Source organism: Gopherus evgoodei, unplaced genomic scaffold (genome assembly GCF_007399415.2).
Source record: "Gopherus evgoodei ecotype Sinaloan lineage unplaced genomic scaffold, rGopEvg1_v1.p scaffold_40_arrow_ctg1, whole genome shotgun sequence".
NCBI lineage: Eukaryota > Metazoa > Chordata > Testudines > Testudinidae > Gopherus > Gopherus evgoodei.
The window spans coordinates 78,603-92,159 of NW_022060061.1; the positions used below are offsets into that span (position 1 = coordinate 78,603).

The window sequence follows — 13,557 nt, forward strand, 5'->3', positions numbered from 1 at the left end:
CGGGGGGGACCCAGCAGAGCCGGCGCCCCGGGGGCTGTTGGGCTGGCAGGGCCGGGCACGGGGACCCGGCAGAGCCGGTGCCCCGGGGGCTGTTGGGCTGGCAGGGCCAGGGTTCAGGAGTCAGGCAACGTTGGGGGCAGGCAGCTCTGAGGGTTCAGGCGTCAGACGGCGTCGTGAGTTCAGGTGTCAGGTGACATTGGGGGCGGGCGGCTCCAGGGGTTCAGGCGGCGTCGGGGGTGGGTGGCTCTGGGGGTTCAGGCGTCAGGCGGCTCCGGGGGTTCAGGTGTCAGGCGGCGTCGGGGGTGGGTGGCTCCGGGGTTCAGGCGGTGTCGGGGGCGGGCAGCTCTGGGGGTTCAGGCGTCAGGTGGCTCCGGGGGTTCAGGTGTCAGGCGGCATCGGGGGCGGGTGGCTCCAGGGGTTCAGGCGACAGGCGGCTCCGGGGGTTTAGGTATCAGGCGGCATTGGGGGCGGGTGGCTCCGGGGGTTCAGGCGGCTCCGGGGGTTCAGGTGTCAGGCGGCGTCGGGGGTTGGAGGCTCCGGGGGTTCAGGCGTCAGGCGGCATCGGGGGTGGGTGGCTTCGGGGGTTCAGGTGTCAGGCGGCATCGGGGCGGGTGGCTCCGGGGTTCAGGCATCGGGTGGCTCCGGGGGTTCAGGTGGCGTCGGGGGTGGGTGGCTCCGGGGGTTCAGGCGGCATCGGGGGTGGGTGGCTCCGGGGGTTCAGGGGTCAGGCGGCTCCGGGGGTTCAGGCGTCAGGCGGCATCGGGGCGGGTGGCTCTGGGGGTTCAGGCATCGGGTGGCTCCGGGGGTTCAGGCGGCGTCGGGGGTGGGTGGCTCCGGGGTTCAGGCGTCAGGCGGCTCTGGGGGTTCAGGCGGCTCCGGGGGTTCAGGTGTCAGGCGGCATCGGGGGCGGGTGGCTCTGGGGGTTCAGGCGTCGGGTGGCTCTGGGGGTTCAGGCATCGGGTGGCTCCGGGGTTCAGGCGTCGGGTGGCTCTGGGGGTTCAGGCGGCGTCAGGGGTGGGTGGCTCCGGGGGTTCAGGCGTCGGGTGGCTCTGGGGGTTCAGGCGTCGGGTGGCTCTGGGGGTTCAGGCGGCGTCGGGGGTGGGTGGCTCCGGGGTTCAGGCATCGGGTGGCTCCGGGGATTCAGGCGTCAGGCGGCTCCGGGGGTTCAGGCGGCGTCGGGGGTGGGTGGCTCCGGGGGTTCAGGCGGCGTCGGGGGTGGGTGGCTCCGGGGGTTCAGGCGGCGTCGGGGGTTGGTGGCTCCGGGGGTTCAGGCGTCAGGCGGCATCGGGGGTGGGTGGCTTCGGGGGTTCAGGTGTCAGGCGGCATCAGGGCGGGTGGCTCTGGGGGTTCAGGCATCGGGTGGCTCCGGGGTTCAGGCATCGGGTGGCTCTGGGGTTCAGGCGGCGTCGGGGGTGGGTGGCTCCGGGGGTTCAGGGGTCAGGAGGCTCTGGGGGTTCAGGCGTCAGGCGGCATCGGGGCGGGTGGCTCTGGGGATTCAGGCATTGGGTGGCTCCGGGGTTCAGGCGTCGGGTGGCTCTGGGGGTTCAGGCGGCGTCAGGGGTGGGTGGCTCCGGGGGTTCAGGCGTCAGGCGGCGTCAGGCGCGGGCAGCATGGGCCGCACCATCATCACCACCTTGCGCAGGGAGTAGGCGCCGCCGCGGAACTCGGCCCAGTAGACGCCGTCCTGGTAGCGGCCGCGGTAGTGCCCGCCCTTGTACCACACCCCGTTCAGATTGCAGTGGGCGCAGGCGTTGTACCACCAGCCGCCCTTGTGGTAGTGGGCGCAGCTCCCTGCGGGGAGGGGAGACGTTGTCAGGGGCTGAGAGGTTCCCACGGGGGGGGCAGCGCCAGCCCCATGACCCCCTAGGCCTGGGAGTCATCCAGCCCCACCCCAGGACATGCAGCCCCCCATTCACCCCCCTTTGGAGTCGAGGGAAAGGGGCAGAACCTGCCCCCCACTCCCTGCTTACCAGGTAGCCGTGGTCCCTGGTGCCCCCCAGCATGTTGGGCGCTGTGCCCCCGCCGGCACCCCCCCAGCATGCTGGGTACTGTCCCCCCTGGTGCCCCCCCAGGATGCTGGGTGCTGTGCCCCCCAGTGGCCCCCCCGGTGTCCCCCCCAGGATTCTGGGTGCTGTCCCTCCCTGGTGCCCCCCCAGGATACTGGGTGCTGTGCCCCCCAGTGTCCCCCCCAGGAGGCTGGGTGCTGTGCCCCCAGTGGCCCCCCCGGTTTCCCCCCCAGGACGCCGGGTGCTGTGCCCCCCAGTGGCCCCCGCGGTTTCCCCTCCAGGACGCTGAGTGCTGTGCCCCCAGTGGCCCCCCCGGTGTCCCGCCCAGGACGCTGGGTGCTGTGGCCCCTCCGGTGTCCCCCCCAGGACGCTGGGTGCTGTGGCCCCTCCGGTGTCCCCCCCAGGACGCTGGGTGCTGTGCCCCCCCGTGGCCCCCCCAGGATGCTGGGTGCTGTGCCCCCCCAGTGGCCCCCCGGTGCCCCCCCAGGACGCGGGGTGCTGTGCCCCCCAGTGGCCCCTCCCAGGATGCTGGGTGCTGTGGCCCTCCCCGGTGCCCTCCCAGGACACTGGGTGCTGTGCCCCCACAGTGTCCTCCCCAGGACGCTGGGTGCTGTCTCCCCTCCGGTGTCCCCCCCCGGACGCTGGGTGCTGTGGCCCACCCTGGTGCCCCCCCAGGACGCTGGGTGCTGTGGCCCACCCTGGTGCCCCCCCAGGACGCTGGATGCTGTGCCCCCCCAGTGGCCCTCCCAGGACGCTGGGTGCTGTGCCCCCCCAGTGGCCCTCCCAGAGCCCCCCCAGGACGCAGGGTGCTGTGCCCCCAGTGCCCCCCCAGTGGCCCCCCAGGACGCTGGGTGCTGTGGCCCCCCCCGGTTCCCCCCCAGGACACTGGGTGCTGTCCCCCCCGGTGACCCCCAGGACGCTGGGTACTGTGGCCCCCCCGGTGTCCCCCCAGGACGCTGGGTGCTGTGTCCCCCCCGGTGTCCCCCCCAGGACGTGGGGTGCTGTGCCCCCCCAGTGTCCCCCCAGGACGCAGGGTGCTGTGCCCCCCGGTGCCCCCCCAGGACACGGGGTGCTGTGCCCCCCGGTGTCCCCCCCAGGATGCTGGGTACTGTGGCCCCCCCGGTGCCCCCCCAGGACGCGGGGTGCTGTGCCCCCCCAGGACGCTGGGTGCTGTGCCCCCCCGTGGCCCCCCCAGGATGCTGGGTGCTGTGCCCCCCCCGGGGCCCCCCGGTGCCCCCCCAGGACGCGGGGTGCTGTGCCCCCCAGTGGCCCCTCCCAGGACGCTGGGTGCTGTGGCCCTCCCCGGTGCCCTCCCAGGACACTGGGTGCTGTGCCCCCACAGTGTCCTCCCCAGGACGCTGGGTGCTGTCTCCCCTCCGGTGTCCCCCCCCAGGACGCTGGGTGCTGTGGCCCACCCTGGTGCCCCCCCAGGACGCTGGATGCTGTGCCCCCCCAGTGGCCCTCCCAGGACGCTGGGTGCTGTGGCCCCTCCGGTGTCCCCCCCAGGACGCTGGGTGCTGTGCCCCCCCAGGACGCTGGGTGCTGTGCCCCCCCGTGGCCCCCCCAGGATGCTGGGTGCTGTGCCCCCCCAGTGGCCCCCCGGTGCCCCCCCAGGACGCGGGGTGCTGTGCCCCCCAGTGGCCCCTCCCAGGACGCTGGGTGCTGTGGCCCTCCCCGGTGCCCTCCCAGGACACTGGGTGCTGTGCCCCCACAGTGTCCTCCCCAGGACGCTGGGTGCTGTCTCCCCTCCGGTGTCCCCCCCCAGGACGCTGGGTGCTGTGGCCCACCCTGGTGCCCCCCCAGGACGCTGGATGCTGTGCCCCCCCAGTGGCCCTCCCAGGACGCTGGGTGCTGTGCCCCCCCAGTGGCCCTCCCAGAGCCCCCCCAGGACGCAGGGTGCTGTGCCCCCAGTGGCCCCCCAGGACACTGGGTGCTGTGGCCCCCCCCGGTTCCCCCCCAGGACACTGGGTGCTGTCCCCCCCGGTGACCCCCAGGACGCTGGGTACTGTGGCCCCCCGGTGTCCCCCAGGACGCTGGGTGCTGTGTCCCCCCCGGTGTCCCCCCCAGGACGCGGGGTGCTGTGCCCCCCCAGTGCCCCCCCAGGACGCAGGGTGCTGTGCCCCCCGGTGCCCCCCCAGGACACGGGGTGCTGTGCCCCCCGGTGTCCCCCCCAGGACGCTGGGTACTGTGGCCCCCCCGGTGCCCCCACAGGACGCTGGGTACTGTGGCCCCCCCGGTGCCCCCCCAGGACGCGGGGTGCTGTGCCCCCCGGTGCCCCCCCAGGACGCTGGGTGCCGTGCCCCCGGGGCCCCTCACCACTGTAGGCGTCGTGGTCCCGGTCCAGGGTGCTGAAGGGGCGGCCGTCGTGCCAGGCCAGCGAGTCCCCAGCGCTGCCGTGGTACCGGCCCAGCCGCAGCCGGTAGGAGTCGCTCTCGGGCTCCAGGGCAAAGTGCTGGTAGTGGGCATATGCCTGGCGCCCCGCCCAGTCCTCCAGCTGCACCCGCAGCGCGTAGGGCCCCGGGCCCTGCCCTGTCACCCGCCGGGTGCTCTCCAGTCCCAGCCAGTGCTCGCCGTCCAGCGTCCCGAAGCCGTGCTGGGGGGGAGTGGGGGTGAGGGGAGAGACAGGCCTGGGGGGCCCGGGAGGGGAGTGGGGGAGAGACAGGCCAGGGGGGCCCCGGGAGGGGAGTGGGGGGAGGGTAATGGCCAGGGGGGCCCCGGGAGGGGAATGGGGGTGAGACAGGCCGGGGGGGCCCCGGGAGGGGAGTGAGGGGAGAGACAAGCCTGGGGGGCCCCGGGAGGGGAGTGGGGGGCGGGTAATGGCCAGGGGGCCCTGGGAGGGGAGTGAAGGGAGAGACAGGCCTGGGGGGCCCCGGGAGGGAAGTGTGGGTGAGACAGGCCTGGGGGGCCCCGGGAGGGGAGTGGGGGGAGATTAATGGCCAGGGGGGCCCTGGGAGGGAAGTGGGGGGAGCGTAATGGCCAGGTGGGCCCTGGGAGGGGAATGGGGGTGACAGGCCAGGGGGGCCCCGGGAGGGGAGTGGGGGGAGGGAATGGCCAGGGGGGCCCCGGGAGAGGAATGGGGGTGAGACAGGCCTGGGGGGCCCTGGGAGGGGAGTGGGGGGAGAGACAGGCCTGGGGGGCCCTGGGAGGGGAGTGGGGGGGAGGGTAATGGCCAGGGGGGCCCCGGGAGGGGAATGGGGGTGAGACAGGCCGGGGGGGCCCCGGGAGGGGAGTGAGGGGAGAGACAGGCCTGGGGGGCCCCGGGAGGGGAGTGGGGGGAGGGCAATGGCCAGGGGGTCCCGGGAGGGGAGTGGGGGGAGGGTAATGGCCAGGGGGGCCCCGGGAGGGGAATGGGGGTGAGACAGGCCAGGGGGGCCCCGGGAGGGGAGTGGGGGGAGATTAATGGCCAGGGGGGCCCTGGGAGGGGAGTGGGGGGAGGGCAATGGCCAGGGAGGCCCGGGAGGGGAATGGGGGTGAGACAGGCCAGGGGGGCCCTGGGATGGGAGTGGGGGGAGGGTAATGGCCTGGGGGGCCCTGGGATGGGAGTGGGGGGAGGGTAATGGCCAGGGGGGCCCCGGGAGGGGAGTGGGGGGAGGGTAATGGCCCGGGGGGCTAGGGAAGGGGGCCAGTCACTGGCCTCAGGAAGGGGAGTTGGGGGGACCTTCCCTCGTGTCCCCTTCCTCCACCCCCTGGGCTCCGTGGCCAGTTCAGCCCTCGGGCCCCTGCTGTGGGGTCCCATGGGGGCCGTACGGAGCCCAGGCACCGCCCGCCCCACTCGCCACCAGGCCCATCACTGCATCACCCCCTTGGTGGGGTCTGACCCCCTCCCCTGGTTCTAAACTGCCCCACTGCCCCCCTTTGGCCTAGACGGGACCTAGCACCCCCTCTGGCCCCACAGCCTTGTAGCCCTAGCCCCACCCCTGGGGGGCCCCCCATGCCTTGTGCCCCCCCCAGCAGGCTCCCCCCCGTAGTCTTGTGCCCCCCCAGGCCCACCAGTGGGCTCCCCCACATGTCCTTGTGCCCCCCCGGCCTACCAGCCAGCTCCCCCCATGCCTTGTGCCCCCCCAGGCAGTCCCCCATGCCTTGTGCCCCCCCAGCAGGCTCCCCCCCATGGCCTTGTGCCCCCCCAGGCAGTCCTCCATGCCTTGTGTCCCCCCAGCAGGCTCCCCCCCATGGCCTTGTGCCCCCACAAGCCCACCAATGGGCTCCCCCACATGTCCTTGTGCCCCCCCGGCCTACCAGTGGGCTCCCCCACATGGCTTTGTGCCCCCCCAGGCCCACCAGCGAGCTCCCCCACATGTCCTTGTGCCCCCCCGGCCTACCAGCCAGCTCCCCCCATGTCTTGTGCCCCCCAAGCCCACCAGTGGGCTCCCCCACATGTCCTTGTGCCCCCCCGGCCTACCAGCCAGCTCCCCCCATGTCTTGTGCCCCCCCAGGCAGTCCCCCATGCCTTCTGCCCCCCCCAGCAGGCTCCCCCCCCATGGCCTTGTGCCCCCCCAAGCCCACCAGTGGGCTCCCCCACATGGCCTTGTGCCCTCCCGGCCTACCAGCCAGCTACCCCCATGTCTTGTGCCCCCCTGGCCTACCAGTGGGCTCCCCCACATGGCCTTGTGCCCCCCCCGGCCTACCACCCAGCTTCCCACATGTCTTGTGCCCCCCCAGGCAGTCCCCCATGCCTTGTGCCCTCCCCAGCAGGCTCCCCCCATGGCCTTGTGCCCCCCCAGGCCCACCAGTGGGCTCCCCCCATGTCTTGTGCCTCCCCAGGCGCCCCCCATGCCCTGTGTCCCCCAGGCGCCCCCCATACCTTGTAGTGGTGCCAGGTGGTGAAGAAGCTGACAGAGCCGTCCTGGCGCCGCTGGATCACGGTCCAGCCCCCTCCCTCGAGCTCCTGCTCGCACCAGACCTGCAGGGTCTGGCCCCTGCCCGCCGGCTGCACCTCATAGACCCCGCTGTCCTCATGCCCGCTGCGCCGCGCTGCCAGGCAGTCATGCCAGGGCCCTGTGCCAGGGGAGCCGCGTCAGGCAGGCTGCCCCTGCCCCCAATACCCTCCCAGGGCAGGCGTGTTGGGGGGCGCTGCCCTTTGCTACCCACCACCGCCAGGCAGAGGGACCCCCCTTTGGTCCCTGGGGCTGGGATGGGGGAGAAGCGAGCGGAATGGGCGGTTTCCCCCCTCCCTGTCGGGAACCTCCTAACCCGTCTGGGGGGGGCCGGACCTAGGCAGGGCTGGAGGAAGGTCCAGCTTGACACAGCCCTGGCTGGGATGGTTTGGGGGGGCTGGTCCTGCTCTGAGCAGGGAGTGGGACTAGGAACCTCCCGAGGTCCCTTCCACCCCAATCTTCTGTGATTCGATGAATGGGGTGGATCAAGGGGGGGAACCCTGGCAGGAGGCTGAGGGGGGAAAGGTGGTGCATTGCGGAGGGGGCGAGGTGGGGGGTGTTTTATGGCCCTGTCAGCCTGTAAAGCCTGCGGTGAAACCTGGCCCCACATCTCCACCCCCCCTCCATGGATGTTCAGCCAAAGCCGGTGGGGGGCGGTGGCACGTCCTAGGCGTGGAGGGGGAGGCCACGGACCAGGCTCCCCTTCTCCTCCCCTCCCTCCCCTGCCTGGTTCCTGCCGCAGACGCTCTGCAGCCAGCACGAGGCCTCAGCAGGGAACAGGCCCATGGCGGGGGGGGGGGGAAAGGGGCTGCAATCTGCTTCATGTGTCCCCCGTCCCCCCCGGCTATGGCCACCCGACTCACCCGGGGCCCTGGGGGGCAGTGAGGGGGGCACCAGCTCCATCTGGTCCATCTGCAGCTGGGCAGCGGCGTCGAAATACGCCCTGCTCTCGTCGGCGATGCCAGACAGGCGGGGGGGCACGACTGGCACCAGGGGGGGCTGCAAGGAGACAAGACGGGGCTCTGAGCCCGGGTGCCGCACCACGTGGGGAACCCCCCGCCCGACCCCACCGCCCCCTGTCCCGTCCCCCCGCCCTGGCGTTACCTGTGGGGGGGGCGGCCCGACACCCCCCTGGCACTGCCGCTCCAGCCGCGCGATGAGGACGCTCTGGTTGTTGACGAGGGCGGCCAGCGCCTCGTACCGCAGCTCCAGCTGGCGGTAGCCGGCGGCCAGCCGCAGCGCCTGGTCCGAGGCGTTGGCCACGCGCCCCTCGAGCTGGGCCAGCAGCCCGGGCCGCTGGCGCCGCTGCAGGATCTCGTGCAGCAGCTGGGCATAGAGCTGGCCCACGCGGGCGTTCATGCTGCGGCTCTCCTTGCGCAGGGCCTTCACCTCGCTCACCAGGGCACCGTCCACCTCCACCAGCCCCTGCAGCCGCTGCAGCTCGGCCTGCTGCCGGCCCAGCACCTCCTGCAGCGCCCGCGTCTCGCTGCCGTTGGGCACCGGCGGCTCGGGGGCGGCTCGCACGCTGCTCCAGCACACGGCCCCCGTGAACTTCTGCTGTGGCACGATGAACGTGTAGGTGCACTTGGCCCCGGCGGGGGACTTGGCTGCCCGCCCCCCCCGGCTTTGCCCCGGCTCCTCCGCACGACTCTCCGAATGCGCCAGGCTCAGCACCAGCAGGGCCACGGGCCAGGGGGCCATGGCGCCAGGCTCTGGGGGGAGAAGGGAGCTGAGGTGGGGACAATGGGCTGGGAGCGGTTCCACCTCTGCCACTGCCCTGCTGGCTGACCTTGGGCAAGTCCCTTCCCCGCTGCGGGACTCGGTTTCCCCACCCACCCAGGGGCTGTCTGCATGGCTGGGCAGCGCCTCTGGGTGCTACTGGTCTAGAACTTCTAGAGCAGGGTTCCAGGGCATTTCCTACCCTCGCTGAACCCCCTTATGGGGGCAGGAGGGGAGAGAACCCAGGAGTCCTGGCTCCCCGCCCCCTGCTCTGCCTCCCAACTCTTCCTTGTGGAGTCATCTCAGTGGGGCCAGGCAGCCTGATCCCCTCCCCAGCACTGCTCAGTGGGGCCAGGCAGCCTGATCCCCCCCCAGCACCACCCAGTGGGGCCAGGCAGCCTGCTCCCCCCCCCCCAGCACCGCCCAGTGGGGCCAGGCAGCCTGATCCCCTCCCCAGCACTGCTCAGTGGGGCCAGGCAGCCTGATCCCCCCCCCAGCACCGCCCAGTGGGGCCAGGCAGCCTGCTCCCCCCCCAGCACCGCCCAGTGGGGCCAGGCAGCCTGCTCCCCCCCCAGCTCTGCCCAGTGGGGCCAGGCAGCCTGATCCCCCCCCAGCACCGCCCAGTGGGGCCAGGCAGCCTGCTCCCCCCCCAGCTCTGCCCAGTGGGGCCAGGCAGCCTGATCCCCCCGCAGCACCGCCCAGTGGGGCCAGGCAGCCTGCTCCCCCCCCCAGCACCGCCCAGTGGGGCCAGGCAGCCTGCTCCCCCCCAGCACTGCTCAGTGGGGCCAGGCAGCCTGATCCCCCCCCCCACACCGCTCTGTGGGGCCAGGCAGCCTGCTCCCCCCCAGCACCGCCCAGTGGGGCCAGGCAGCCTGCTCCCCCCCCCAGCACTGCTCAGTGGGGCCAGGCAGCCTGACCCCCCCCCCCAGCTCCGCCCAGTGGGGCCAGGCAGCCTGATCCCACCCCCCAGCTCCGCCCATTGGGGCCAGGCAGCCTGCTCCAGCCCCAGGCTCTGTTAGTTCCCTGGAGTGTGTGTGTGGGGGGGTGTTTCCTGGATACCAGCTCCCCGGGCTCACAGCCCTGGCGGCCCCAGGGCAGCAGCTCCCCACCCGCCTCACCCCCCACGTCCCAGCTCAGGCCTGGTGCTGGGCTTATCCTGCCCCTGAACAAGGCTGGGCCCTGACCCCGTTCCCACGCTACCCTCACCCTCTTGGAGGAACGTGCAGGATGCCTGGATTCCTGGGGGGGAGAAGCTGCCCCAGACCCAGCCCCCCCATGGAACATGTGTGGCCATGCAAAGAGCTGCACACACCATGGAGAACTCAGCCCTGTCCCCCTCCCCCGCACAGACCACCAGTGCTAGTCCCATTTGCCAGTGGGGAAACTGAGGCACAGAGTGAGGCTGGGCTTTGCTCCCAAGTTTCACAAATCGGGGTGAAGGTGGGGATAGAGTCCTGGCTCCCAGCCCCCGGCTCTAACCACTAAACCCCACTCGTCTCTTAGAGCTGGGGAGAGAATCCAGGAGTCCTGGCTCCCAGCCTCAGACACCCCCCAGCTCTAACCACTAGCCCCTCCTCTGGCAGAGCCGGGGAGAGAACCCAGGAGTCCTGGTTCCCAGCACCCACTCCCTCTGGCTCTAACCACTAGCCCCCACTCCTCTGGCCGAGCTAGGCACAGGGCCCAGGAGTCTTGATGCCCATCCCCCTTTCCCCAGCACAGAAACCCTTCTCCACCCACTCCCTGGCGTGCAGACGCGGCAGGAGCTGGGCCGTTCGCACCCCCCCTTGCCCACACATGCGGAGTCACTGCCGGGAAGGAGGGGACCAGCCCTGGTGCCAAACCCCCAGCACGTGAGGCAACAATTCTAGCTGCCAGCGAAGGCTTTTCTCAGGGCTGTTTGTGGCACCAACCTAGCGCGTGCCAGCCCCCCAGAGCCGCGGGGAGCGCCTGGGGCCGGTCCGCACGCCAGGGGCTCAGAATCGGGCCCTCAGCAACGCAAAGCCCCAGCCCCGGTGTAACGCTCCACCCGCCTGCCCCCACCAGAGCCCCCTTAGCTGGCCCCTCTCCCGAGCAGGGTGGGTCAGGGCTCCCCGGCAGGGCACCCCACTCCCCGGTGCCTGGTCTGAGCGAGGCAGGGTGCCTCCAGCGGTGGGGAGCGGAGGGAGGAAATGCCCCAGCTGCACGTACGGCTCACAGGCTGGGGAGAGGGGACCAGAGTCACCCCAAGTGCCGGGCGCTGCCCAGACCTGACAGAGATCAGGCCCCATTGTACCAAACAGACCTGACAGGGGGACGATCCTGCAGCACCCGCCCCTCATGCAGCATTGGCTGGCAGCCATACCAGGTACACTGGGCAGCACCCGCCCGCCCCAGAGCACCCCAGGGTCCCTGCTGAGAGCCTGGCAGCTCTTGGGGGGGGTACCGGGGCCCCCTGTGGGTCGGTGTTGGCCAGGCAGCCCTACTGCCCCACAGGCAGCTGGACAGCACCAAACTGGCATCCACAGGAGGGATCCGGCCACGAGCCTCTGCACTGGGTCCGCGTGGCCTGCCCTGGGCATGGCCAGACAGCAGAGGGTGGGTGACCGGGGGGGCTGCCCCCTGCCCAGAGGCTCGGGAACCACCAGAGGAGAGCGGGTGCTCCAGGGCGGGCGCTGTGTGGAGCCCAGAGGCGCTGCCTGTCTGAGTGTCAGCCCCAGAGAGAGCTGCAGGAACCTGCCTCCAGGCACATGGACTCAGTGGCCGAGCTCCTGGGGCCTCCCCACAGGCCCTGTGCTTGCTGATCTCCCTGGGGGTGGGGAGGCTGCCATGCTCCGGTTCCCCCCTGGGTTTGCAGGTCCCCTCTCAGAGGGGCAGGCCTAGCCCCTGGGGTCCCCATTGGCAGGCTTCACTTACCAGTTACTTCCCAGCGCGTCTCCCACGGGTCTCCGGTGCGATCAGTGCTGGGGTGGGCAGGAAGTGGCCAGCGCCAACCCGCGAGATGGGCAAGGGACAAATTAGGAGCAGACGCATTAGACGTGGAAGAGCCCAGTTAGCACACACCTAAACTCCTGCCCCCAACCCAGGGACAGAACCCAGGAGTCCTGGCTCCTAGCCTCCCACTCCCCTCCCAGAGCTGGGCTAGAACCCAGGAGTGCTGGCTCCCAGCCCCTCTGCCCCCCTCCCCGAGCCCACGCCCAGGCCGGCCGTATGGGCAGGGCTCTCCCGGCAGAAAGCCCGTGACACTAAGCAGAAGCAGGGGCATGGGGATGCCTTTCCTGACCCCCGGCCCCACAATCAGGTCTGGGTGCAGCGCTCCGAGCCCAGCTGTAAATATTTACATCCTGCTCGTTCCTCTGCTCCGTGCCCACTCGCCCCACCCGCCCCCCACCCTGCCGTGCACCCCCCAGGCTGCCACTCTCCAAGCCCCTCCCAACAGCTAGAAGCTGGGAAAACTCCCCAAAGGCTCCAAAGCAACCCCCCTCCCGACCCAGTGCCTTCCCCTCCCAGCCCCCTGGGACCCACCTTGACCCCCATCTGTCCCCCAGGAGAAGGGGCCAATCCCCCAGCTCCAGAGCGCGCAGCTGCTGTCCCAGGGCAGGGCAGTGGAATGCCAGTGGCGCCCTGGCACATCTGCCCAGCCAGTGGAGGGGGCGGACGAGCCGCTGGTCAGCCCTGGTCCTTGCCCGGGTACAGATGCCAGTGACAGCTGCAGGCCCCGGCTGAACACTGCAGCCGCCTGCCTAGGAATGCTGCTCCCGGACAGGCAGGCAGCCAGTGGCAGCTCCAGCTCCGCCTCCCCTCCCAGCTCCAGGCAGGGCCCAGCCCAGGCCGGCTGCGGGTGGCACCTGGGGAGCAGATTCCGGCTCCTGGTCACAGCTCTGCATGGTGTCTGGCTGCGGCCCAGTGGGCAGGGACCCTGGGGTGGGGGAGGATACGCAGCACCCTGCACAGGACACCCAAGAGCCCTGGCAGCACAAGGCACAGCCTGTGTATTCTTTATATTACGGTATCTGACTGAGATCAGGGCACCCCAAGGGCATCTGGTGGCCAGTGCTGGACTCCGCTGAGCCAGCCCTGCCAACGCTGCCCGCTTTGAACATGCAATGCGCATGCCCCAGGACCAGTGGGATTTGGGGCTGGCATTCCAGGCTGACACGCCCCTTTGCAGATGCCACGCCCGTTGCCGGAGGGCCAGCCCAGCAGGGCAGCACACAGAGAACCCCAAGGCTTGTCTGGTGCCCCCCAGTGCCACATACCCTTGGCCCCTGAGGTTACCTGGGGGGAAGGGGAGTGGAGATGCTGGCAGAGGAGCGAGGCTGCATTGCAGCAGGCAGCTGGGCCAGGTGGCACCAACGGGCACCTGCCACTGTCACCGACTGGGTTCTGCAGCTCTGTGCCGCCCGTGGGCAGACGTCTGCAAGGGAAGCTCTGGAAGTGGGATAATGCCCGATGCCCCCAGGACATGGCTTGTCGCTATCTCCCTGCCTGGCTTCCCCTGGAGTCTCTGGGATTGCTCCGGAGTCCAGATTCCCCAGCACTGCCAGGGCCCTGGCGTGGGGGCAGGGGAATGGGGGACACACAGAGCCCCTGGCATGCCAGTGGGGGCTGGTTTGCAGGGAGTCTCTGAACAAAAGGGGGGAGGGTGGCCCTGTGACCCTGGGATGTCTGGGTGCCATCTGGCAACAGGCACAGGGGGTGCAGCGGGTTTTACGGGGAGCCCCTAGGCCTGAGGGCGGCATGTGAGGTCTCTCCCAAGAGCCGGTAGCCCCCTGGTCGTACCAGCATCACGAGAGGTTTGTGTGGGGACTGGGTGAAGAGCGGCGGCAAACGGAAAACGGCAGGTTCCAGCCCTGGGGACGTTCGTGGCCTGCGGGGAGGTGAGCCTTAGGGCTGACTGGGTCCGCGTGGGGATCGCAGCAGCCCCGGGGCCGGCCACGTTACTGTCTGGCCGGGGGGGGGGCGGGGACTGGCAGACACAA

The 13,557-nt window shown here is 71.4% G+C and overlaps 1 protein-coding gene across 1 annotated transcript; it reads right to left on the reverse strand.

The window, feature by feature from the left end:
• Positions 1–1,444: 1,444 nt before the first annotated feature.
• ANGPTL6 (angiopoietin like 6) lies at positions 1,445–12,307 on the reverse strand. The gene is made up of 7 exons (XM_030546101.1): positions 12,101–12,307; positions 11,492–11,538; positions 7,985–8,592; positions 7,744–7,879; positions 6,808–7,001; positions 4,323–4,599; positions 1,445–1,791 (listed from the first exon to the last, which is right to left on the reverse strand). The coding sequence occupies exons 3-7, from the start codon at positions 8,579–8,581 to the stop codon at positions 1,586–1,588; spliced, it is 1,410 nt and encodes a 469-aa protein (XP_030401961.1). The 5' UTR covers positions 8,582–8,592; positions 11,492–11,538; positions 12,101–12,307; the 3' UTR covers positions 1,445–1,585.
• Positions 12,308–13,557: the final 1,250 nt, after the last annotated feature.

Coding starts and splice junctions, on each gene's coding strand:
- ANGPTL6 (XM_030546101.1), bottom strand. CDS start 8,581: ATGGCCCCCTGGCCCGTGGCCCTGCTGGTGCTGAGCCTGGCGCATTCG. Junction 7,880..7,984: donor TCGGGCCGCCCCCCCCACAG/GTAACGCCAGGG, acceptor GTCTCCTTGCAG/CCCCCCCTGGTGCCAGTCGT. Junction 1,792..4,322: donor GGACCACGACGCCTACAGTG/GTGAGGGGCCCC, acceptor CCCTCCCCGCAG/GGAGCTGCGCCCACTACCAC.